The sequence below is a fragment of the Diadema antillarum genome, unplaced genomic scaffold (genome assembly GCF_040938485.1).
Source record: "Diadema antillarum isolate AM-2024a unplaced genomic scaffold, OU_Dant_1.0 seq00000324_RagTag, whole genome shotgun sequence".
NCBI classification, from domain to species: domain Eukaryota; kingdom Metazoa; phylum Echinodermata; class Echinoidea; order Diadematoida; family Diadematidae; genus Diadema; species Diadema antillarum.
In genome coordinates, this window is record NW_027271343.1 from 35,762 (window position 1) to 61,796 (window position 26,035).

The 26,035-nt window shown below is 37.5% G+C and overlaps 1 protein-coding gene across 1 annotated transcript; it reads right to left on the reverse strand.

Annotated features, from left to right (window-relative positions):
* Nucleotides 1-1,778: 1,778 nt before the first annotated feature.
* On the reverse strand, nt 1,779-18,442 carry LOC139730630 (matrilysin-like). Its single transcript, XM_071641487.1, has 6 exons — nt 18,386-18,442; nt 15,813-15,936; nt 14,157-14,582; nt 11,680-11,852; nt 7,471-7,612; nt 1,779-2,122 (listed from the first exon to the last, which is right to left on the reverse strand). Exons 1-6 carry the CDS (start codon nt 18,440-18,442, stop codon nt 1,779-1,781), a joined length of 1,266 nt encoding a protein of 421 aa, XP_071497588.1.
* Between the last annotated feature and the right edge of the window lie 7,593 nt (nt 18,443-26,035).

The window sequence follows — 26,035 nt, forward strand, 5'->3', positions numbered from 1 at the left end:
ACAGCATATGCCACAATGGCGGTTTCGATGTAAAAGTTTACACATAGCTACGCTCTTTGAAATTATCATCAGGATATCAAACAGTAGATTTTAGAACGATAGCATGGCAGACAAAATCATACATTCGCTCTTCTAACTTTAAAGAAAGGTAATCAGTAAACGTGGATGTGAACAGGGAGGTGATCTCCCTGATATGAATTAACTATTTGTAGTGTCAATATTTCAGACCACTTATTTATATACTATATTGCAGAAGACTCTACATTTGCTCGGATCATTCCATTGTATTGGTCACTGAGTCATGATTGGTCATCTGGGTTCCTCACATATCATGATTGCAAAATGTGATCCTGAATCACAAAACCAACAAAAAGTCGCTAGACATGGATTATTAGTTAAAAGCATATTCTGAAAGAGCAGACTTTAAGCTTTAAAATGATGTATAACTCAAATCAAATGGACTCTCGTAATCTATCTAAATACTGGAAAGAAAACAAACACTCAGGAAAAGTTTGAACTGAGAACAAGGCTTTGAAGCACAGGAGTCTATTCAAGCGCTTAATCTTTACCTAGCCGTGCGATGAATGGTGAAAAAAAAAAACAGGATGTAAACCACCGGAGTAATAACTTTGAAGAGATTATCAGATTAAACTGAAATTGAGCATGCTTTGATAACGCATTCTGTCCATGATTAATGCCAACTTTCAAAGCAGTAGCTTCATCCTTTCTAAAGTTATTCGAGTTGAAAGTGAAAAGTGTGTACAGGGTTTTTTGAGAAATGAAAGGGGGACTCTTAAAGACACACCTAATCACATACTATTGTAAAAAAAGTGTTCAAGATAAACTGCTAAAACCACACTTTCCTGTTCATTTTATGATCCAACATCTTAGCATAATGTAGAAGAAGACTAGTCTTGCTCACTTAGAAAATATGGAAAAGTCAAAATTGGCTAGTTTGACCCATTTCACTTGTTTTTCAGTGCTCACACAAAATCAGTGAGTGCGACTTTTTGTTCGGTTTTTTTTTGATGCGCGATCACAAATTGTCTTTTCTCTTGACGACAACATTATATACTTTCTTATGTTCTATTGACTGTATTATTACATTTATGAGATGTGGAACAACAATAAATCAAATCAAAAATAAATGCCGAGTACCGCTAGATAAAACTTGAATACTCCATAGCTAATAACCACAATTGAAACTGCTAGATAGGCACTGCAAATATAAGTGTCATCATGACTGATGTCTGAATTTTGTCTTGTTGCTGTTTTTTTTTTTGTAATCCCAAAGTCTCGTGCAATGTTTATACAATTTGTCGCATTTCTGCAATATACACATGCATCGATCTTTCGTATCGTTGCTGTTAACTCGACTTACATTTCGCGTGCTTGAACATGGGTTGTTTGTTTTGGTTTTTTTTTTTTTTTTTGGTCATATCTTATGATATTATCGTGCATTCCCTTATTCATTCATGAGAGGTCAAACACACAAGTAAGCATATTTTTAAAACAACCTGTACTGCAAAATCCGTTTACAAAATAAGTCAGAGCAATATATTCTAATGTAATCTACACCACATGATAACATAATCGTTAAGTTCTATGAAAGAATTCATTAGTTCATTATCTATTGCTGTAGTTCACTTTCTTAAAGTTTCCAAATCAGCCACAGACCTGCAATCCGGGTCATCCGTATCCACTTCAGGTTGTCCATGTCATATTGCAGGCAATGAGACTGTGAAGTATACAATATCACCTAAAAGAAGAAGAAAAAATTACGCTTGAAACTTAACTGCTACTAGAACGAAGAGCATTGCTGATAGTAGACTAGCGCACGAAGGCTTGCTAACATCAGCAGATGAGTCTCCTTCCAGCAGTGAACCCACGGCGTTGCAGCCTAGCCACCACTTAGCTGTAGACCTGGGATAGCCTCGGTCGATCGTGAGGTCACGGTCGTTAAAGCGGTAGTACTTAGACCCGAAAAAGAAGTAAGTGCGACGATTACTGTACTGGAACGCCGTGTCCACCCCGTCGGGTAAGCCCCGCCAGACACTCATGTCGCGTGGGTAGCCAGAGTCCACACGCTGCGCTTTCATTGAGTATCGATAGTACTTGGAACCTGGTAACAAGAGAGACAAAAAGGACGACCTGGTAACAAGGGAGACAAAAAAGACGATCGTCCTATAGGACGATTTTTTTTTTTCATCTCATCTACTTAAATCAGGCGCCATTTTCAACAAAGTTGTGAGAACGTTATATTGAGCCTGAAGCAGAAAAATGAGGCCCATCGCTTTCCTGTTCTACTTTAATTTGAGGCAAAACGCTAGACGTTATAATGTGAGAAAAAAAAAAGAATTGCGAGGAGACAACACTCGCACACTGCATTACTCCAACGAATTCCAGGTGTTACCGTCTCAAACTCTAGATATTCTGAAAGCTGACAGTGTGGCCAAGCTCTGTAGGCCCTATTACAGAAACACGACCAGCTGACATGTGAGTTTTGATAAATGTGTTCTATCAAACATCCCCCGATTTTCTGCTGGTGTCGAAACGAACATCCTTTCAATTTTCTGAATGTAAATGGACCATCACTTACCGCAAAATTACAGGGAGTTTTCGCTACACGACGGGTGTATCACCCCTAAATGTAATATCAACGCTAAATGTAATATCGACTCTAAATGTAATACACCTTAACCCTAAATGTAATAACAACCCTAAATGTAATACATTTTAACGCTAAATGTAATAATCGAGTCAACCCTAAATGTAATACACTTTAACCCTAAATGTAATAACCGGAGACAACCCTAAATGTAATACATGTCAACCCTAAATGTAATATCGACCCTACATGTAATACATGTCAACCCTAAATGTAATATCGACCCTAAATGTAATACATCTTAACCCTAAATGTAATATCGACCCTAAATGTAATACACCTCAACCCTAAATGTAATAACAACCCAAAATGTAATACATCTTAACGCTAAATGTAATATCGACCCTAAATGTAATACATCTTAACGCTAAATGTAATAACAACCCTAAATGTAATACATTTTAACACTAAATGTAATAACAACCCTAAATGTAATACATTTTAACACTAAATGTAATAACAATCCTAAATGTAATTCATGTCAACCCTATTAAATATAATATATTCAATGCTTAATGTAATTACGACCTTAAATGTAATACACCTGCTTATAGAGAGGGACTGCAACGCAGAATATCGGGCAAAAGGTCGGGGGTATACGAAGGAGATATGACGCTACTTTCTCTCGCACTCTTGAAAGAACGACAACAGTTGCTTAGACTTGTTTTTTGTTGTTTACCCAGGTAAAAATCACACAGTCTTATTACATCCATTGTTTGCTGTAAAGTTAATTAGGTCCATGTGACATAGTTCTTAAATCTATTACCTTTATCATAAAACAATCACATAAACATTTCGTATTCCAATCTTTATTCAGTATTCATTATTGCTTAGAGTCTTGTTAAAAAAGAAAAAAATGGGCAAAAGTTAAGTCAGTTTGCCTTACTCATACATTCACATATCACAGGAAAGTCAATATACAAATGCTGACTCAAAGATGATAACAAGACATCTATTTCTTTTTACTTTACTGGCATTTTTAATTTATTTCGTGTACCCTCCCCACGACCAATTATCCCAGTTTCTTGTCACTAAATATAGTAGTGATTACTAGTAGTGAACAATGTCATGAGGCTAATATTTCGGACAGTGCTGCCATGTCAACGTGTGACAGATATTTCGTCATTGAAACATTACATAGATAATGATGGTTAGTAAAAAATTTGCGAAATCTTTCTAATTTCTAATTTTCTCAATCTACTCGCTCTATCATTTCTTTCATCAGTAGGTATATGTTTTTTTTTTTCTTGCAATATTATTCATATTCAGAATTTCCTTGCAAAGAATTTTTGCCCATTTTTTTCTTTTTTCATCAAAACTTTAAGCAAACATGAATACTGAATGAAGATTGGAATACAAAATGTTTATGTGATTGTATGATAAAGGTATAGTTAAAAAAAACACTATGTTGAATGTACCTAAATAACTTTGCAGCAAACAAAGGAATTAATAAGACTGTGTGATCTTTACCTGGGTAAACCACAAAAACAAATCTAAGCAACTATAATTGCTGCTCTTTCAAGAGCGCTATAAAGAGTTTCGTCATATCCCCTTCATATACCCCCTGACCTGTTGCCCGATATTCTGCGTTGGTTACACTCTCTATAATGAGGTTTTTTAAATTTAGGGTCGTACTATTACATTAAGCGTCAAGATGTGTCACATTTATAGGGTTGACATGAATTACATTTAGGATTGTTATTACATTTAGCGTTAAGAGGTGTTACATTTAGGGTTGTTATTACATTTAGCGTTAAGATGTATTACATTTAGGGTCGATATTACATTTAGCGTTAAGATGTATTAAATTTAGGGTCGATATTACATTTAGGGTTAAAATTTATTACATTTAGGGTTGTTATTATACTTAGGGTTGTTATTACATTTAGGGTTAAGGTGTATTACATTTAGGGTCGATATTACATTTAGGGTTAAGATGTATTGCATTTAGGGTCGATATTACATTTAGGGTTGACATCTATTACATTTAGGGTTGTCTCCGGTTATTACATTTAGGGTTAAAATGTATTACATTTAGGGTTGACTCGATTATTACATTTAGCGTTAAAATGTATTACATTTAGGGTTGTTATTACATTTAGGGATAAGGTGTATTACATTTAGGGTCGATATTACATTTAGCGTTGATATTACATTTAGGGGTGTTACAACGGGAAGACCGAGTATACGCGGAAGCAATCAGATATGACAGTCCCCGTACTCGGACTCCCGTCCCCATTAGACCAGGCGTCCACTAGGTCGCGGACAAGACGCGGACAAGACCCGGAATGCAAATTTGGTATTCCGCACTCATTCGGCAACCTGTCCGCACGTTCCTGAACGTGTCCGCTCACTGTCCTAAACATGTCCTGGCGTTTCCGCACCTTCGGGAGAGAGAAAAATTTCCGCGTCCAAATTTTGATCGAGACCAAAATTTGGACGCGGAAATGAACTTCCTGACACCTTCGGCGACTTGTCCTGACGATGTCGTGAGGATGTCCCGCTTGTCCGGAACCCTTCCGCTCCTTCCGCACACGCTCCGGAAAGAATCCTGCGGTGTGGGGAAGCTTCGCGAATGAAAGCGGAAGACACCAGGAATGTTTTAGGACAGCGCGGAGCCGATGCGGATCTATATATGCAAGTGTCCGGAACCGATGCGGAAATTTTGTGATCCAGACACGAAAATGTCGACACTTTCCGCGAGCGTCATGCCAATGAAACGCAAAATGAGCAAGAAGGCAGGCGAGGCCCCCATGCAAATATCCCCATCACAGGCACACTTTTCGTCTAGTGATGAAGATCAGGTAAATCTAAGGAATTTCCGGTCCCAGAAGGCAAAGAAGAAGGTAGTAGAGACTGTGCCAAAAGCAACCAGAAAGAAGTGAAATCAGCCCCCTAACTTCCCAGTAAGTTTATGTTGATTTGATCTTTTCAGAAATTATTTTTAATCTGAGTGACTTTTCTGGTTCCTATTACTTACTATCACATTTTCCTTTATGTTGTTTTCGTATTTTATTTGCAAACAAACTAGGTTGTCCCATGTGACAGTCCAGCTGAAAAATCACAAAAGTAGGTGGAAGTACACTCAGAAAAAAAACATAGAATTTTTGGCTAAATGTTAATGTATTATATAAACATGAACAAGTTGTTATTCATACGTAAATGCTTTCTAATGATACAACATTTTAGAACAAAAGACAAATTCATCACATTAAAAAGCATGAATTCAATTGCAAAGATATACCTGTGGTCTCATTACAATGTAATATCTTTGAAGCCCAAAATAACAATGAAAGCTAAAGATGATGGAGGAAAATGAAGAATTTTCTGTCAATTCAAAATCCAAGTGAAATGAGAGAAAAAGCAATAAATTATGAACTCGAAAAAGTGTTAAATTTCTGTCTTTCTTTTGCTTTTTGTTTTTTTCTTCTTCTTTTTTGCTGAGTGTATATATTTAAGTACACATTAAGCATCACAAATCATTCCAGAAATATTCTTTATCTGAACGATTTTCATAGTTATTATTACCTAATAATTTTATCTTCTCTTTTTGTCTTAGTTGCAAATAAAATCGATTGTCCAATTTGACAGCCCAGCTGAACCCCCCCCCCCAAAAAAAAGAGTAAATCAGACAAAGTATCAGACAAAACATGTATACAATACTTCACGATGGATATAGCACAGGTCTAAAAAAAGGGAATAAAGAATACATTATATATAGTATAAGTAACAAAACTGCGACAAAGTTCATGCTGTATTCACCAATGGTTTATTTCTTGGTGAATACAGCATGAACTTTGTTGCAGTTTTGTTACTTCTCTTTTTATCTTGCCGACACGTGGACTACCTTATCAACATATATATATATATATACATATATATATATATATATATATATATGATTTCTATGTAGTTCAAAAAGTTTGCGAATATCATCCATGTGACTGTGGGCAGAGAAAAGATTGTTCTCCCAGATGAGACAATTTAATTTGAAAAAATGAGTCGTCAGCCGACATGCAGACAATCCTATTCTTCGACTTTTGGTGGTCACAATTATATTGACCAATCATATCAATATAATATCAGCAGCTACTGCGGAAGCACAACAAGGAGCATCAATGACCGCTAGCAGTCAAATGAGGAAAATTCAAAGTCAGCGCCAAATTTATACCTTTCCATTTTCCTGGTATTGTCCGCAGTTTGTCCGCATGCCTAACTTGTGTTGTCCGGAAGGCATCCTGATTGTCCGCGTTCATTCCTGGTGTAATCCTAGATATTTCCGCGCTGCCCGACTACGATTAGCATATTTCGAGGTATTTCGCGCTCTTCCGGAGTGATTCCTGGGAATGTCCGCAGTCTGTCCGCGGACAGTCCTAAGAATGTCCCAGGACAAGCCGATTCACAAAGTTATTCCGCGTCTGTCGCGGACAGGATGCCGAAATGACAAAATTTGCTTCCGCAACCCTTCCGGGGCTTGTCCGCGCCCAAGTGGACGTCCGCCCTTAAGCAGTTTCGCTTTCCTGTACAGGACTGGAGCGTATGGGCAAGATCGTTGATTGGCTGGCTGGCTGGCTGGCTGGCTCACTCGCTGCCCAACATCGGAACCGAACGCTATTTTGGCCGAGTACACGTTTTCCCCAGGACGGGACGCGACGTTTCTCGGCATTGATCATGCGCAGAAGCAAATTTTGCACACGGCACGCTCAACTCCCTGCCGCGTCGTGCTTGCGAAAACTCCCTATTAATATGTGAGTTCCGTTATTTTGCCAGAGCATTGAACGACATAACCATTATGGTCTCACCTGTGATAAAATAAACCCGATTATTTCCGCTCCAGACAAAAGCCGCAGACACGTTATCAGGAATTCCTTGAAATTCTTCAGAAATTGGCTTTGGATAACCTTGGTCGATGTCTGTGTTTGTCAGACGCCAGCACTGACTGCCCTGCGGTAAAGGAAACACCAGTCGCCACCAGTTTGAGATCATCTACAAGATTTATTTATTATTATTTTTTTTTTTAGGCTGCGTTCACATAGAACTTTTCAACTTTCAACTTTCAATTTTATTTTCACCTCCATCAAAATGAACAAAGAAATTTATGTACATTGCATATACACGGGATATTTGTGATACAGAACAAAATTTGAAAAGGTACATAAGAAAATTATGAAAATGAAAAGTAGATGTGATTACATCTTTGTTAAATACATAAAGCGTATAATACAAGTCAACTAAGGATGAGGATGGAAGTGGAGGGTCCCACTAAGAAGCAAAGCTTGTACGATATGTGACCCTCAGAAAATACACAAAACATCAAATAAAACACAATAAACGAACCGATGTCAACTGACATCAAAATGATTGGGAAGAGGAAAAAGAGAGAAAAGGAAAGGAAAAAAAAAGAGGAAAAAAAGAGAGGAAAAAAGGGAGAAAAAAGAGGGAACTACAGCATGTGCCATCGTGGACGCAAGCAATCTGGATTTCATAATGTAAAATAAGTGATAAAATACAAGCTGGATTGAATGTAATGCAAAACATTTTTTATACGTAGTTATGTTGGTAAGAATGCAGGAGAAAAGAAAAAAAACACATCGTTATATTTAGAACACAGACAGGGACATACTTTAATAGGAGGACTTATGTAAAAAAGAATGATGACTTGACTGAGATGATAAGGGAAACTAACTCTGTTGGATGTTGTAAAGTTTCAATAAAAATGATTTTGATTTATTCTTAAAGGAATTCAGAGATTTAATTTCTGACAACATCACGAGAGTTTATCATATCTCTAATCAGGTGAACCTTTCCTTCCAGAGATATTAACTACTCAACAACCATCTGATACCAAACGCGTATCTATGTCTACCCCGTAAATAAGTTAATAACAATATTAGGAATGCTACACCTCAGGTTGTCAAGTTTGGTATCTCTCTTAACGCCTTCGTTGATCTGCACTCTTCCTTGATTTTTGTCTGCTTATACGTATCAGTAATTTGAAATTTCCTCTGAGGTTTAATAGCTATAGGTTATAGGAAAATCACTCTTGAATTCATGGTTTATGCTTCTTCTTTTTCCATCATCACCCGATCCCTCTGTATCTCGAGAACCCTAATATGCCCACGCTCAGTCTTATGAAAAGCTTCTATCTCACTATTATACACTGATTTCAATATTGCTATCATAACAAAGTTTGGCACAAAGTTGCATCCATACTCGATATCTTTTTCTGCACATTTTTGATCTCTACTGATGGGGCCTACACGTAACGAGTTTGCTTTTATAGATCCCATCAAATTTTTCTAGAATTTTAACTTATAGATTTAAATTTTGACAAACTGACCGACAAACTGACCCTCATATTCTATGCTAGAAAATTTGCATTGAACAATCAAGCTGGATGTCATATAGTCATTTTATGTTGTTATATTTGATGCATTTTTTATTTGATAAATATGAACATTGATTGAATAGAATGAAAACCCCGCATTGAACAAGAAAGTTCTAGTTATAAGAGACAAGGACATAATACGCACACAATTATATCTCAACCGCATACAGCCAAAATACAATGTCTATCCGATGTTGGTTATAGTTTGAGAGAATTGAAACGCACAAACCTTAAAGATATATGTTTTCTTGTTAACGCTGTAGTACATGGCAGCATCTAGATTCGTTGGTAATCCATCGAAGATATCTCCGATAGCAAATGGGCCCGTTACAGAACGCCCGACACGCCGAAACACCTGAGTCTCTAACGAATAGAAATACGTATACATTCACAGGAAAGGAAAAAAAAAGCTATAAAGAATGCTTGTGTATCGTAGTAACAGAAAATTCGACCAAGGTGAAATGAATGTAATCGCCGGCAGACGAACTACGGTTTTCATTCTTGAACTTACGCATTTACAGACATACTCTGTTAATTACTGATTGGGTGAAAAAGTCATTTTTTTAACGTAGCTCCAAGGGGAATTCCATGCCAGTTAGAAGTTTGCCTGATAAGAGGTGATGACATCATCAGCTCACTCTTTTGCATCTTTATATCATCTTTTCGAGAACTGTTTTGCAAAAAAAAAAGAAAAGAAATGCAAAACTTCACACTTTCATTGTATCCCTTCCAATTTTGATCAAATTTTCACTGTCCTGTGTTTGCAATGTTACTATTTTCCCGGCCAACTTGTAACTAGTGCGGAATTCTTCTTTAAGTGGCTGTCTGCTTGCTAACATTCGTGAATGATATAGCGAACAAAGTGAAAGAAAACAAACAGTCAAAGAAAATAAAACAAAAAAAATAAGCGAACGAACAAACAAACAAACATGTATTTAACTATACATGATAGCAAGTCTTTTTAAGCAACTTTTCCTCATTGGATCTCGAAACAAACTTTGTGGGGGGGGGGGAGAGTTGTTGAGTTTTTTTCGCTTCTGTTCTGTTTTTGTTTTTTTTTTCAAATGCAACACTTGTATTCTTGTCCTATCAACCAGCAGAAGAAAAGAAACACGAACGTACCGGTTGCTATGTATGTGCTTCCATCACTGGTGCGGAAGACTGTTTTCACGTTGTCATGGCAGACTTCTTCGGACGGTCTATCATCTTCACCTACGAGATAGATGTTCAGAATTTAAGTAAGATTTTGTTCAGTATACACTAGTCGCCTTAATCACATTTGTCATGTCCCTCGAAAATCAGACTGTCAGGGGCTCTAGCATTAATGTTAGGAAACTGTAATTCCATCTAGAGTCAGTCCCAGCATAGATTTCTTCAAAGTATCAAGGAATACCTTAGATTCACTGTTTGTAAATGTTGCATTGGCAGAATGGACTCAGCCCACGAGTCCGACACCCACGAGTCACACAATCCACGAGCTCGACATTGAAAATAGGGTCCATGCAGCCTATGAGCTCGACACTATACGCAAAAAGGTCTGAGAGTCCGACACAAGGCAAACAAGTCCCAGGAGTCTGGCACCATAGGCAAATAGTAACATGAGTTCTTCACTATAGGCAAATAAGTCTCATGAGTCCGACACTATACGCTGAAAAGACCAGCGAGACCGACACTGCGCACATTAATGTCGGTCTCTCCATTTTTTTTCTTGCCTAGTGTTTAACTCATGGGCTGTATATATGACTTTTGGATGTCGGATTCGTGACGTGCACTCGACAAAACACTTCAAAATCGATGCAGTTTCTTCTCGTTTCATCTACACATGGACTCAGTTTGGAAGGTATAAATCAGTTCATGCAATAAGAAATTAGCAAGAGATCCCATGGGTCTAAAGCGCTCACGTGAGCATAATGATATTCACGCATTTTTGCAGATTATTACCTAAAGAGAACAAAGCAAACTTGGGGGTCTATTGGGAACGAGAGGGGGGGGGGGGGAGCGTTGTATCGATTTTTACAATTTAACACACTGGCAATACCTGCAAAATTTGCTGAAAAAAATTAGAATGCGTTTGTGAAATGAAAATCAAAATATGAAAGCTGGGTCCAATGCGGTCTCGGCTCTAAAGGGAACACCCTGATCTGGCATAAAAAATTGAAAGTAGGCCTGTACATCACTAACGTTCATTGCATTTACTCAGAGCATTTCTGGTTTTATATAAGTTTTTTTTTTCAAGATGTTCTTATTTGGGGGGAACTGGGGCCCGGTCACCACTGTAGTTGCTCTTTGTGATCATGGTACCCTAATCTCTCAACCCTAGCCACTTAACCAAATTGAGATTCTGTCATCCTAGCAGTTCTACCAGCCAATTTTGGTGACAATCTGTCTTGGGGTTTTGAAAAATAAGCCAAAAAGAAAGAACTAAAAAACCTACATCACGACAAATTCAGAACAGAACTTGACACATATAATATAAGATAATTGTAACGGCTCTGTGAAATCAAATATGCTACAAGCCATTGTAACACACTCTGTCTGTCTCCCCGACTACGGTAGTACAAAAGAAAAGTGACCATATGCCTCAAAAAATGTTGCAAGATAGATCACATGTTTACGGGTTCACATCCCGCAAGGTACCGTAGAGAGATCGAATGCCTGCGATGTCGTCGTTATGTAAATTGAAGTTAGGATCGTAGCCCCTGTAGTAGGGCGCCATCACAGCTCCCGAAATGGATGAATGACCAAGACCCAGGCTGTGACCGAGCTCATGAGTCGCCACTTGCAGAAGGTTGATGCCTTGCAATGTGGAAATATTGAAGGAAACACAGCATTTAGTGTAAAAACATCTTGCAGCAGCAATATCTGAGGGGTTTTCTTGATAGCATTATGTTCAATAACACGTCTACATGGCGACATTCAGTTTAAATCAGGATCACCACATGCTGTGCATTGTTTTATTCTAACAAAATATAAATTGAGTGTATCTCGGACAACGATTTCGTTCTTTCCATTAGTACATGTCACATTTTCATTCCAAGGTCCCTTATAGAGAGACGATTACTGAGTACTTATTCCATAACTTATTTCAAGAATCTTCAGCTCTTATAAAATAAAATTGGGAGCATTAGATCAGTTATTCATTATTGCCCCATAGTATCCAAACTGCCCTTTGACAGTACAAAGCGTAATACCGTTCTACGGAACAAAACCACCCTCTGTTAGTTTTTAGAGGTACATTTACGTACTGTGCGTACATGCTGTAGGCCTACTGTAAGTAAAAGTGATTGGCTTCCATTTTCAAGCATGACCGCATGACACATATTCTCGGCCATATTCATTTCTTTCGCTGCCCGTCATATCAAACGATGTCGTCACTCTAAAGATCTGTTGGCCTGTGTGCATGGTAGGTGTGGTATAGCTTGGCTTAAAATACGCCTTGTAAGAATCATCTGAATAAAGGCATGGAGTGATATTTATCGACAGAATTATGCCATAAATTCTTGATGTTTCATTGACTAATATAAGCATCGATTTCAATCAAAACAGCTCACTGAATTTGAAAGGCACTCTTGTCTATATTTTTAGGCCTGATATTTTCACCAAATGAATGTAGAATTTACTCGTTCTCTTTTGCATTATCAAAGCGTTTCTAATTTTCGCTTCGATAAGTCATGCTAATTGACATCAAATCAAAAGATAAACAACGTCAACGCAAGCAATTTCGGATTAGAATTTATAAAGATTTTGACAAAATAATTACTTCGAAATTGCTACCGAATGCAAACCCTGATGGATGAAGGTTACTTCGACATAATATTAACATGGATTTTAAAAGTTTGGGTGTTACAAATAATGATATTACTCCAATCTGTTGCTTATTAAAATGTTTTATTTTTAATCCTAAAACTGTATCCTTCAGAAAGTTTGTTTAATAGCATCGATGCTGACTTAAAATAAAAAGTTTGCAGGGTTATCGGCCACAGAAGTATAGACTATCGTTCCTTTAACGTTTGGGGAGGTTCTTTGATTCACATCGGTGCTCAACCGATGAAACCTCCGAGATTTTACGGCAGAAATTTGCAGCGAAATATCCACGTATTTATTCAGAGGTTTCATACTAGACGTACTTTTAACCAGGCTACAACACAGGCAGATTGAGACCAGCAGATCATAGAGTCGCGCCGTCTGTTGAAGGGCAGCCATAGAATGAAAAATATTGATGAGAAAACACCGCATGCTAGACTAGGTTTCCACAGCGCGAGAGGTGACCCGTGTCAAACTCGGTGGCAATGCAAATGTCAATGGCAACGTACACAATTTTTTTTTGTCCACAGTTTTGACAATTATTGTGTGACTTGTCTAGTGCAATCGCAGTCGACCGAGTAAAATTTTGTCTGATGCTATTTTTCTAAAACAGATATGACCGGCTTTTATTCGGGGCGTTGTAGATATCTTACCCTTCGGGCTCTCCATTTCGTGCTATGTGTGTATGTTGTATATACCTTGGGGCAAGCTCCTCGCTTTATAGCAGGAGATCCCTAGTAGTATGAGACAATTATGTATAATATATAATTGAGACAATGTCTCAGTCGAAAGCTTCCCACCAGCCGGCATCCTGCAACATCTTCTGTCATCATTACATTGTCTCGATTATAATTCTTCCTAAGATGACAGATGACGGATCTAAAAGTACTTTGACATGCCTGATTTCATTACCTCGTTTATTTTTTTATATCATCTATACAATGGTTAAAAAAAACCCACACACACATAAAGCAGAAAATAAAAATATGATCCCCCAGGACATCGTTGGAAATCGGTATTTCATCCACATTACGGAAACATAGAAGAAATCGAATGCATTATGAACAGCGCCAACGGTACAGTACAATACAATACAATACAATACAATACAATACAATACAATACAATACAATACAATACAATACAATATAAAACCATGTATCACAGTTCATTCTGATCAGAAGGTGGCATATTCATAGCATTTTGGAACTTTTAACATGACGGATGAAAAAAGAAATGATGGGATTTTTGTCCTAAATCTTATACTTAATCTATGATATTTGATTTGGCGTTCACCTGAGGCTCTTTCATGAGTGAACGGCTCGTCCTTATCAAAGTGAACGTCCCCTCCTATATCGTCTGGGCTTGGAAAGAAGGCATGAGCGAGAACTCCGTTTCGTCCGTCAAAATCGCTGCCATCACCATGTTCCCCTTGTTTAAAGTCCATTACGATCTCCACATCAACAGCGGGGTCTGTTACCTCAGTGAAGGTCAGTGATGAGGAATCACTCCAGAGCTTGAATGCACTCCTTAAAATTTCATTGAGAGAGTGAATCTTGTAAGAACCATCAAGGCGCCACTTCAAGTCCTTGTTCGGCCACTTGTAACCCTTCGTAGCTGTGTAACGTCGCTTTCGGGCGGATACGGTTGCATCTTTCTCCACATCGGGCCTACCACATCGGGGCAAGTTCATCATTTCGTAGGTTTTTCCATCCAGCTTTCCTGACGCAACATACAAAAACAATCATTGTTGATGCTAATCATCTAATGTGGTATCCCCGCTCTACATTCTAGTGAATTGTTTAGCCTTCGCACGTGTCAAATATCGTTTTTAGATTTGCTTGATTTTGTTCAACCTCCAATCTTATGATTTCGGCTGTACTCAAAATCACATTCCAGAATCTAAAATTAAAAACAACTTCTCAAACTGACAAAAGTGAGAATGCCATTTAAGAAGGTAAGAATGGTCTCTAAAAAAATCGAGTGAAAATATTCACTCTTGAAGGAGTGAATAAAAAGAGAGTGAATTTAGAGTGAAATTGGAGTGAATTTAGAGTGAAAATGTTCATTTTCTCTCATTTTGGAGTGACCTCAGGGATCACTCGAAGATTTTGGAGTGATCCCTGACGTCACTCGAATTGTTTAGAGAATGAATATGGCCAACGCCCTGCCTCCTGCACGCTATGCCGGCCATTACGCAGTTATTACACTGTGTCTACCTTCCCCCCCCCCCCCCCCCCTCGCAAACATCCCGCTTAATGTCACGACAGTGCTGCTAGCGATACTACGCCCATTCTAGCAACTATAAAAACAACAAAGAATGAGAAGAACTACATATATTCTCTGCTTTTCTCACTGACGTTTTCTAGAGTCACCCAAAGTGTTTCTGGTATAAAAATGTGCTGAAATTAATGGTAAATAGCGCCCTAACCTTTTGTGTTATTAAGAGTACCCCGTGTCATCTATAGGACACCATGTTTGGAACTCTCGTCACCAAGGAGTTTGGAAGACTTATCGTAGTGAACGGCATTTATATTTTATGAAGATAAGCTAAGTCATGTCATGGGGTCATTTATCACAAATGTAAATTGATATAAAAGTATAATTGTATTTGTCACTGACTCCACTAGTTCGGGGGGGGGGGGGCAACGAAACATTCTCATGGGCGTCGGGAAGTCTTTGTCTTGACTGAGTTGTCCCTCTCTACTCCTTGAAAAAGTATTATGGTGGAGAATTAAATGTGCTTTTTACGAAATGCATGTTGACCAAAAACATGGCGGCCAAACACTTCACACGAAGACACTAACTTACTGTAAGGTGCTCGTCTAAAATGGGGCTGAGAAGAGTAATCTGAATAACGAACACCATTATTACTTCTAACATTGCAAAAAAAAAAATAACACTATATCTGACATCTAAAAGCGCAGAAAAGTAATGTTTACTCATTCTTACCGGTTTCGTTTATGTGATAAAACTTCTGGAAGTTTCTCAGGGCATCAGCCTCAATTTGCAGAGATGAAGGCATGCCATTGGAGAGTTGGTCATCGCGCAGGTAATTATACGTCTTGAGGAAGGCCTGTGACACGAGCAAAGATATTGATGACAGGATTGTGGTCAGTCACGTCAGTGGTTGGTGATAGGAGAAAGAGTTAGTTCGATGCGTGTATATAAGTTTGTCATCGTTGATGTTCCAGCAACAAAATCATATTTTTTATTAGTACTGATTGATTGATTGATTTGAGTTCATTTTCATTTTGTGTTCACTTAAGAAACAAACTTTACTGCATAACAATTATAATAGCAATAGTTTTCATGACGTAAAAGGTATTTTAGCAACAAATGATATTACGAAATAGCAATAAGAACAAAAGAATTCGTTTGTGTGTGTGTGGGGGGGGGGGCTAGGTAAAATTGAAAGGAAATCTTGTGTACTTAGCCCCCCCCCCCCCCAAAAAAAAAAAAAGGGGGGGAGGGCTCATGAAAAGCATAATACCAAAATGGTTTAAATAAAAAAGCTTGAAGTTTATGACAAAGAGAAAGGAAGATAGGGTAAGAATTTAAATAGAGGAGATAGACAAGCAAAGTTGAGATGGGACGAGGTGGAAAGAGCAGAGGGGATACAGCAGGCAGATTCGGGTAATTTCAAACAGAAGATCTTTGTTGTAATCTATTTCTGAATTACCTCTTAAATGTAATCAGACTAGAGTCCAGTGGCCAGCATATAGAGACAGGGGAACCTCTTTCCAGTATAGGATTAATTGGACAACAGATCGGTCTCAGCTTGATACAGCAAACCGTTGCATTTTTTATAGACTTCTAATGTAGACTTACTATTTGACACTACACACTATTTGTCACCTGAAGATCCATTTTTTCATTCTCTTGTTGACAAGATGATTTAAGATGATTCAACCTGAAAGCATCATTCCCATTTCCATTTCCATTAAAGATGAAATCTATTGCGTTGGATCAACCATTCAATATGCGTATGTGACAGCCAACTTTTGTCTACTACTAGTCAGAATTGGGGATTACAGTGATTTAAATTGAACAAGGGCGTTGATCCATTTTCATAATTTGATTAAGGGCGAACTTTGAGGACATGTGCAAGGAGTCGAAGCAACGAGCGGCGGGTGGAGGGGGGGGGAATGGGAGGGGGACACCTCCCTCCTTTTCCATTTTCAGAATTGAAATTGCACACTTAGAATGTTTCGGAAATTGTATCTAAAAACAAGAAATAAATATTCAAGGAAACTTAGATGGCTACGTCGTATTGTCTGTAACTTGCTTTTCAGCGTGTTTCGTCTTCACTGTACAAATTTATATGGACGTGGAGCGAGCGGAGGACAGGTCTCACAGGATTCTGTAATAATCCTTACCTATATAATGATAATAATAATAATAATAATAATAATAATTATTATTATTATTATTATTATTATTATATGGCGCTTTATACTGGTGTTTTTAAGCGCACTGGTGCTATTCATTAAAAAAAAGACTAGAAAACACAATAACATTAGAACAATGCAAAAACAAAATTACAGTCACAAAACAAGAAGAAAAAACGATACATGTGAAATAATGATACAATAATTAATAAATATATGTATAAGATATTATTCCACATCCCAAAATAAAACCATCTGGATTTCACATCCATACTGTATTAATTCAGATAAACCAGTACAATTACATCTTTTCCGACCGTCAACATGGTGACGTAAATAATGAAAGATCATGCTATTTTTTTTTGTCATTGATACGTTCAAATCATCGCGAATGATTTGACTTGATCATACGTCTTTTCCAGCCCTGTTATTCCCTTGAGTATGATAGGCCTATCTTGTCTTTTTTTCCTTCGTGACAAATTTCAAGGTATTCCAATGCTGTGTTTCTTTGCTTTTTCTTTTTCCTTCCAGAAAATCATCATCGAAATTTAATGCCACTTTAAAAGGAGGCTCATGTCTTATCAATATCAGATTGTAAAGCACTCATATTACATTAATTATACTCTTACAAAGGGGTACATGCATATCATCGACGCCTGATTTGGTAGTAAACATTTGGTATCAAATTGATGACAGTCTTTCTAGATATGAGGCTTCTTTTTACACACAAGTTCTGAATTTATTTGTTTCCTCCGTTTTATAGAATCACTTCTTTTACGATTTGACGTAGGTATGATAATAATCAAAATGACATAAAATAGCAAAGGTAATGTATAATTATGATTGAGAGATCGCAAAAACCTATGTTTTTTTAACGTACACACAAGAATCCCACCAAGTTCGTACAATTTGCGGCATGTTGGTTCCAAGGTTTTCAGTTCGGTTGATGACATTCTAGAATGCACCGATAATGTTTTCTTAAGAAAACGCAGAAAAGAAAGAGCATTTTGCAGTGTTTAACGCCATGCCTCCATCAATCATCATGATTATTGTCAAGAAATGCATCTCTTGGATATCTTAATAATAAAATTGGATTTATTCGAGGATGTGACTAAAGTAAAAGTAGCATCTTACCATTGCTTGAGCGGGGTTCTCGATTTCTGCTGCAAGACAATTCAGTGCGCCAGACATAATAAGGGGCAAAAGAAACCAAACTTCCATTCTAAATAGTCGAAGTGAGCCTGGAAAAGTTAGATGAAGTACAGTGCAACTCAAAAGCAAGATTTTACCACTCGCATGAAATGGACACACACATAGGGTAACTATATATGCACACACAGTGTTAGCAGTTACAACTTCATGGGGATTTGATGATAGCCTCTTGGAGCAAAGACATGCTTTCATGCGACGCGTCAATTATATTATGTTGTATTCGCGTAAAATCATCTCAAATATGTGTGCTTTGCTTAGGTGTGACGTGGGTATAACATTTAGTGCAAAGAACTCTCATGGTAACGCCTTTTCCAATGATTCAGTTCGTCTCTTTGTAATAGTAATTAAACCAAAGCAATCTACGATTTATTGATACACATGACGTGGTTTATGTTTTATTCAGATCATTACACACCAGAAAATAGGTTAAGTAGCAATAATACCTAATGATTTTCAACTTAATTGATCACAAAATTCCTCACTAATGATACCACCACATTCCACCTACTGATCTGTCCCATTTACATCATTTTCGACCCAATTCAATGGTTTTCTTTTCACTACATCAAACACAGGCATGCCCACAATAATCTATGCATGTCTGAACGAAAGACGTATTGCAATTATATTGTTATAAAGAAGGAATGTGTATGGAGAGAATAAGGGACAAAATAAAACCTTATCAATTGCGCCCTGTATTTCCATATCACAGCCACTGCACCCGTCTGTAGATTACTCTTTGATTTATCTCACAAAGCATTCTGTCACTCTTCTGTTTTTCTTCTTCTTAACAGTCCCCTTTCCCTCCTTACTCTCGGTCAGTCAAGGTGTATGTTTGCATTACCAAAGAGGTTCTTGACGAGCTGAAACATCTTTGGTTTGCATCATCTCGTAAACAATGAGAACACAGTGAGGAAAATACCACCCTGCAGACTGACAAAAAGATTGCATACACTGCGTGTATAATATAACATTATTTTCACATTTGGCGCTAGATTTAACCTAATTACATTGGCGATGAAAAGCCCGGATTACGGCACACGAATAGATAATTTAGTGACATTGTCAAATATATAGCATAAAAAAGGGGCCCCTGACATCAAAGTTCATGTTGAGTTTCTCTGATGAAAATATGAATATAAGAAAAATTTGAAAAAAAAAACCCGTTTGCTATGATTATGTTCCACGAATATTTGATTATGTCATATCTAATTTTATCTGCACCAACTATGCTCCGCCCCCGCCTTAAATAAATTCTCTCCTGCCATGCTGGCATCAACAACAACGAAAACGACACCCACAAAAAAGAGCCGAAATAAACATCAGAATACTTAATATCAGCCACGTTCACATGCACGGTCACTCTATCATCATCAAGTGGCAAATTAACAAATTTGTTTAGTGCATAATATGGCGCTGATTATCAATAACGTAATGAGCTAACAGGAAGTGCATGCAATGACCACCATGTCGTGCATACCGAGCATTTTATTCACCAGAAAAAATTCTCGTCTTCCACGCCTTCTGATGGTACTCTTCATTTTGGAGACGAACTTCAGCTCAAAAAACAAAAACATCAACAAAGAAAGATAGCAATTTAGATCAACAGTGAGGCAAGTACAGGGAAGTGGGTGCCATTTATTCTGAATGGTTTATATCTTAATTTTCTGTTTCCTTTTATCCCGTCTCTTTCTTCCCTTTTCTCTCATTTTCTCTTTCTCGTTTATAGTAAGTGAGCAGTTTTTTTCAATACGGCTACAAGGTTATCCTGTTCCGAACCGTCTAGGCAGCCAGGGATCGAAGACTTTCATCGTTGCGTTATACCTATTCCTTGCTTAATTGGATGGTGCACTTTATTCTTGCGATGTCTTATCTCAGCATACGGACCAATCTTGGCCTGTTACCAAGTGATATTTTTGATAATCATGCTGTCACTGCCTATTTCTTACGGAATAATGAATATTGCAGTTTTATCTGTGTTATCGTATTGTAAATATACTTGGGACGAGGAATACTTGTTGTTGTTGTTGTTCTTCTTCTTCTTCTTCTTCTTCTTCTTCTTCTTCTTCTTGTGGTGTGTGTGCTTGTATGTGTGTGTGTGTGTGTGTGTGTGTGTGTGTGTGTGTGTGTGTGTGTGTGTGTGTTAGGGGGTGATGGGTGGCTGGTTCGTCTTCCTGCTCACAATGGGTGTTAAGGGACACTCGAAAAATTTCGATTTCCATATTTTCATTAACCGAGTCTACTTTCAATTCAATAACTTTATTTCCATCGTACAAGAGGCGAATAAATGTAGAATATTCAAGTAAAAAGTAAAGAAGTACAAGTTATAAATATAGCGTATAAAACGCGTGTACAAGTGAATGTATGAATGTATAATTTAAGACAAATAATGCAAACTTTGCAAGAATGACGTGTAGAAGTGCATTAAACAAAGCAACCCAAAAGTCTGATCCACTACCAAAAAAAAATAAATAAATAAATAAAAAATAGCTTGTAGACGTGGATCACTCGGTAAATAATATGGCAAGTAACACTAAGTAACACTAACACTGAAGTCAATATTGCGACACAGTCAATATTCATTGAGCCGTGTATACCAGGAAAATATGGTGACAAAAAACCAATGCATCAATATAATTATACACACACAAAGAAGGACATGACACAAAAAAATGACCCAAAAATCCACATACTCATAAAAATAAGATGTAATATTTTGTTTAGTGTACTTTTTTTGTTTGACCTAATTTCTATTCTCTTCCTGTGAACAGGAACACAATTTTGTCACAGTTTGTGGGTCTTATTAAACGAACTTTGTTTCTGTGTCGATGTGACAAGACGATTAAAGGTGATAATGCCACTGAAAACGTAGAATTCTCTCCTTACGTCAATCTCTATCAATAAGAAGCAAATGACATTTTTTTCCGTTAGGGGCAACCGAATGCCAAGCAGTTGTTTGAGTGTTACGAACTTGTATGACCAATATCCATTACGTGACCCATTCATATCAATCGAAAATTGTTTGCGCATCCGTTCTGCGTGTGGGTCTGCACTATGTACTAATATACTGTGAACATGATAGCGCTATAACCGGCAAAATGAACTGCAGTGAACGGAGTGGTGATATATCATGGTAGTGCCGTGTGCATTATACTAGGATAACTAGAAATTTGGTTAACAAAAACACTAGAAAAAAGAAAACTACTGTAAATTTGTTGAATGTTTGCGTGATTTTCTCATTTACTGGTCAGGTTATTTGTAAATTCAATATCCGAGTCTAAAGAAAAGGGGTGCTATGAAAATTTCACACATATAAATTATAATTTTAATTGCTGTAATCGGTGATAAATGTTCTTCAATGACTGTCAGTATCTCTGCGATATCCATACTGCCAGAAAAAAGGAAAACAACTGTAAATGTGTTGAATGTTTGCGTGATTTTCTCATTTACTGGTCAGGTTATTTGTAAATTCAATATCCGAGTCTAAAGAAGGGGTGCTATGAAAATTTCACACATATAAATTATAATTTTAATTGCTATAATTGTTCAATGACTGTCAGTATCTCTGTGATATCCATACTGCCAGCATTGTATAAAGAGCACTAAAAAATCATCAGATCAAGTTTAATTGAGAGCGATCTTTTGCTCACACCATCCCTTCACTATGGGATATACACTTAAGTATGTTTGACCAATCAATGGGATTACTTGAATTTGGGAAGGTAGAAGTGACCGAGAGATGTTTTTCTCCCAACATCCATGCCGTGGTATGTTATTTCGTGATATACTTTTTACCACACAAGCGATTGCAGTCTATCGGCCACACGAGTAGCTAGCAAGTTCTAGTGGCACACACCCCACAATTACATCACGTGCACATCGCACAATTATCGATACATCAACATCGCTTGTTATTTGTCTTAGATCTAACGTTAGTCTCGTTCATTCGAATGCCGCGGACCGCAGTTGTACCGCCTGTTTCAATTTTTCAGCACAATTGTAAAATAAAGATCTGCATAATTGATGGGATACATGTTTGTCAAATCTCAAATTGGTCAATCGATGTGGGATATAAAGCAAATAATCATCTCCTGTTTCTCGGGCTATGGATACAATCTTACATGGCCTCGGTGATGTTAGATTGTTCCATCGCCCTCGCAGTCGATTATTATTTGCTTACTATCGCATCTTATTTGAATGTGAATTATGTGAATTATCCGCAACACGCAAGTATCAAACTGCCCAGCATATTCATTCAAAAGAACATTTTCACCATTTTCACTTAGTTAGGTGTGCTCTTGATAGCATTTTTTTGAATTTCATTTTCCTCCTTAAAGCACACAGAGAAGCAATGCCAGTGATATGCTGTATAGAAGGCGTCAATTTGCCTTATAAACATAGTGATTGTGAGGAGTTTGATCCCAAAATGGGTTCAAAGGGTTATTGTTTACGATTTGTAAAACATTTTAAAGTAAGTCCATTATCAGATTGAGCAAGATGAATAATTCCAAATGATTTAAATTGCTTGTTGAATAAAAAGACTTATTTTTAAAGTGTTTCCTAGTATTTGTTTTGTTTTTAGCAGCTTTACTCGCAAATTATTTTACCTCAAATTAACAAAAAATGGACTTAACCTATCTTAGGATCAAACGTTTCATGCATATATAAAGCTTTAGCAACACAGCTACTTCGCTACATGTATATGTATATATATGTATTTGAGACTCATTCTTCTTATAATTATAACATTCGAAGTCAAACACGTGGCAAATTCCTTTATATATATATATATATATATATATATATATATATATATATATACAGGACTCCACACTAACTTTTTTTATTTGGTGGCCCGATGGGGCCACCAGAATCATCAATTTCAAATTTTTGGTGGCCGGAGAGAAAAATTTGGTGGCCGCCAACAAACAATAAAAAACATTAAAATTCCTGCTTTTTTTTTTGATGAGTCAAATATTTAAGTTTTATCATAGAATTGGAAGCTGGACATATCTACTCATAAACAAACCTCATCACACTCGCAACACTCACTCTCAGGCACTCATTCAGTCCTTTTCATCCATCCTTTAAACAAATTTAACTGCTGAATGGTAAGACTAAGTATAAATATTCATTGACAGGCACATGGGTTGCAACATCTTGACATGAATAAATTACACTTTTCAAAAAACTTTGATGGCCCGAGGTGGGCCACCAAATTTGCCCTTTTTTGAAATTTGGTGGCCCGACTTTCATTTTTGGTGGCCCCGGGCCACCGGGCCACCGTTAGTATCGAGCCCTGATATATATATACATATATTGGGTAATATACCTCATCACATGCTGTCAATGTGGCCTACAGTATGTCGGTAAAACTCAAACGTCTCTGTACACCCGCCTGAACAACGCACGTTCTGAGATTATCAACCACAACACCTCCAGCCGCAAAATCCTTCCCTACACCTTACATTTTAACCTACCAAATCACTCAGTTCAGGATGTACAAATCACAGGCATCGAACTCATCAAAAAGAAGGAAAGCCATATCATACTCAAACGAGAATCGTACTGGATATCTTAACTACGAACCTTATGTCCACATGGAATTAATGCTGATCCTTAATTTTTCATAGGTCCTGTTTTAATCTCTATCCAGAACCTACGAGAAGTTTTGAAGTTTATTGAGTACCCACTCACAGTGTCAAGAATATATAGGTGCACCTTGTTTATTATAAAGACCTTGTACCTATATCTTATTAAAGAGTTTTACGGCCCGAATGACCTTCAAAGGCATGTATCCATTATTACTGTGTCATCGTCCCAAATACCCCCAAGCCACATCACCCCTCACACTTCACTGCCCCCGCATTACATGTATACGAACCCCTCACATTCACCCTCCTGACACCACACACACCACACACAAGCAAATCCCCACGCCCTAAAGGTAACTAATGTGCTTTAATTTATGTTGGTTTATGTATTACCGTTGGTATTACCTATACTAAACTATTATTACAACTGTATTCTTTCACTGCAAGTGTATGTGATGATACTACCTTTCCGTTGGAGCGAATGTAATATTGCTATCCATGTTTCTTTTTTGGTTTTGGTTTTTGTTGTGTTGTTTGCCTTATTCTGTTGAAATGTATGCAAATTGGTGTCACTGCCTACATTCCGTTTGATTGGCTTCTTGTTATTACTTTTTTTATTTCTATTTCTGTTCAAATGCATGCAAATTGATTGCTATTTTGCTTCTATGTTATGTCTCATCAAGCCCTTGAAAAAGGCTAGTGAAATAGCAGAAAGCTCGGGGAATAAAGGCAAGACTGAACATCACTGCAACGTCTATACTGCAAGTTTTCCTTCCGTCACACACACACACACACACACACACACACACACACACACACACACACACACACATATATATATATATATATATATATATATATATATATATATATATATATATATATATACCGGGTGTCCCCCCCAAAAAAAGCGGAACGGTGGATTTTCAGTACCTTGCGTTCTAAAAGTGATATATCTTCTGACATCATTAGAAAGAACATCTTCCGCAGAAGACCGTGATACCAAAATCATTAGATTTGGTTCAGTACTTTTTGTTCTACGCCAATTTCTAAAAATGCAGTCATTTTCAATTTTTTTTGCGACTTATGAGATAATAATTTGGGTGCGACACGCGTTCCATACGGTGAATTGTGTAAGCTCGTTGATCCATGTCAATAAAAACGCTTTCATACTGGGAGCGCGCGCGCACACACACACACACACACAAACACACACTGTTTTTTCCTGGCCCGTGCCCAATGTGAAAGCTGTATCTTTTGTTGACATGGATCACCGAGCTTACACAATATTCACCGTATGGATCGCGTGTCGCACTCAAATTATTATCTCATAAGTCGCAAAAATCCGGCGAAATTTGACAATGACTGCATTTTCAGAAATTGGCGTAGAATAAAAAGTACCGAACCAAATTTAACGATTTTGGTATCATGGTCTTCTGCGGAAGATGCTCTTTCTAATGATGTCAAAGGATATATAACTTTTAGACCGCAAGGTACTGAAAATCCACCGTTCCGCTTTTTTTGGGACACCCGATATATATATATAAATGAATTTTCCACGTGTTGGACTTCGAATGTTATGATTATGCCACTGCGGGGGCGCAGTGGCATATAGTGGATACGACTCCCGACTCCCGATCGGAGGACCCGAGTTCGAATCCCGCCTAGTGCTTACGTCCTTGGACAAGATGCTTTTACCCACCATATCCCTCTCGACCCAGGTGTATAAATGGGTACCTGGCAACGCTTTAGGGTAATAATAATGGCAGGGCCCTCTGGTAGAGCAGTGGCAACACTGAAGAGGCTACCCTGGGTAAATAAGACGTTATTATTATTATTATTATTATTATTATTATTATTATTATTATTGTTATTATTATTATTATCATTTTTATAATGAGTCTCAAATACACCACCACACGACTTTTGGCGTCGCATCTTTTGGCGTCGCATCATTCACTGATGAAGGCCCGAGGCG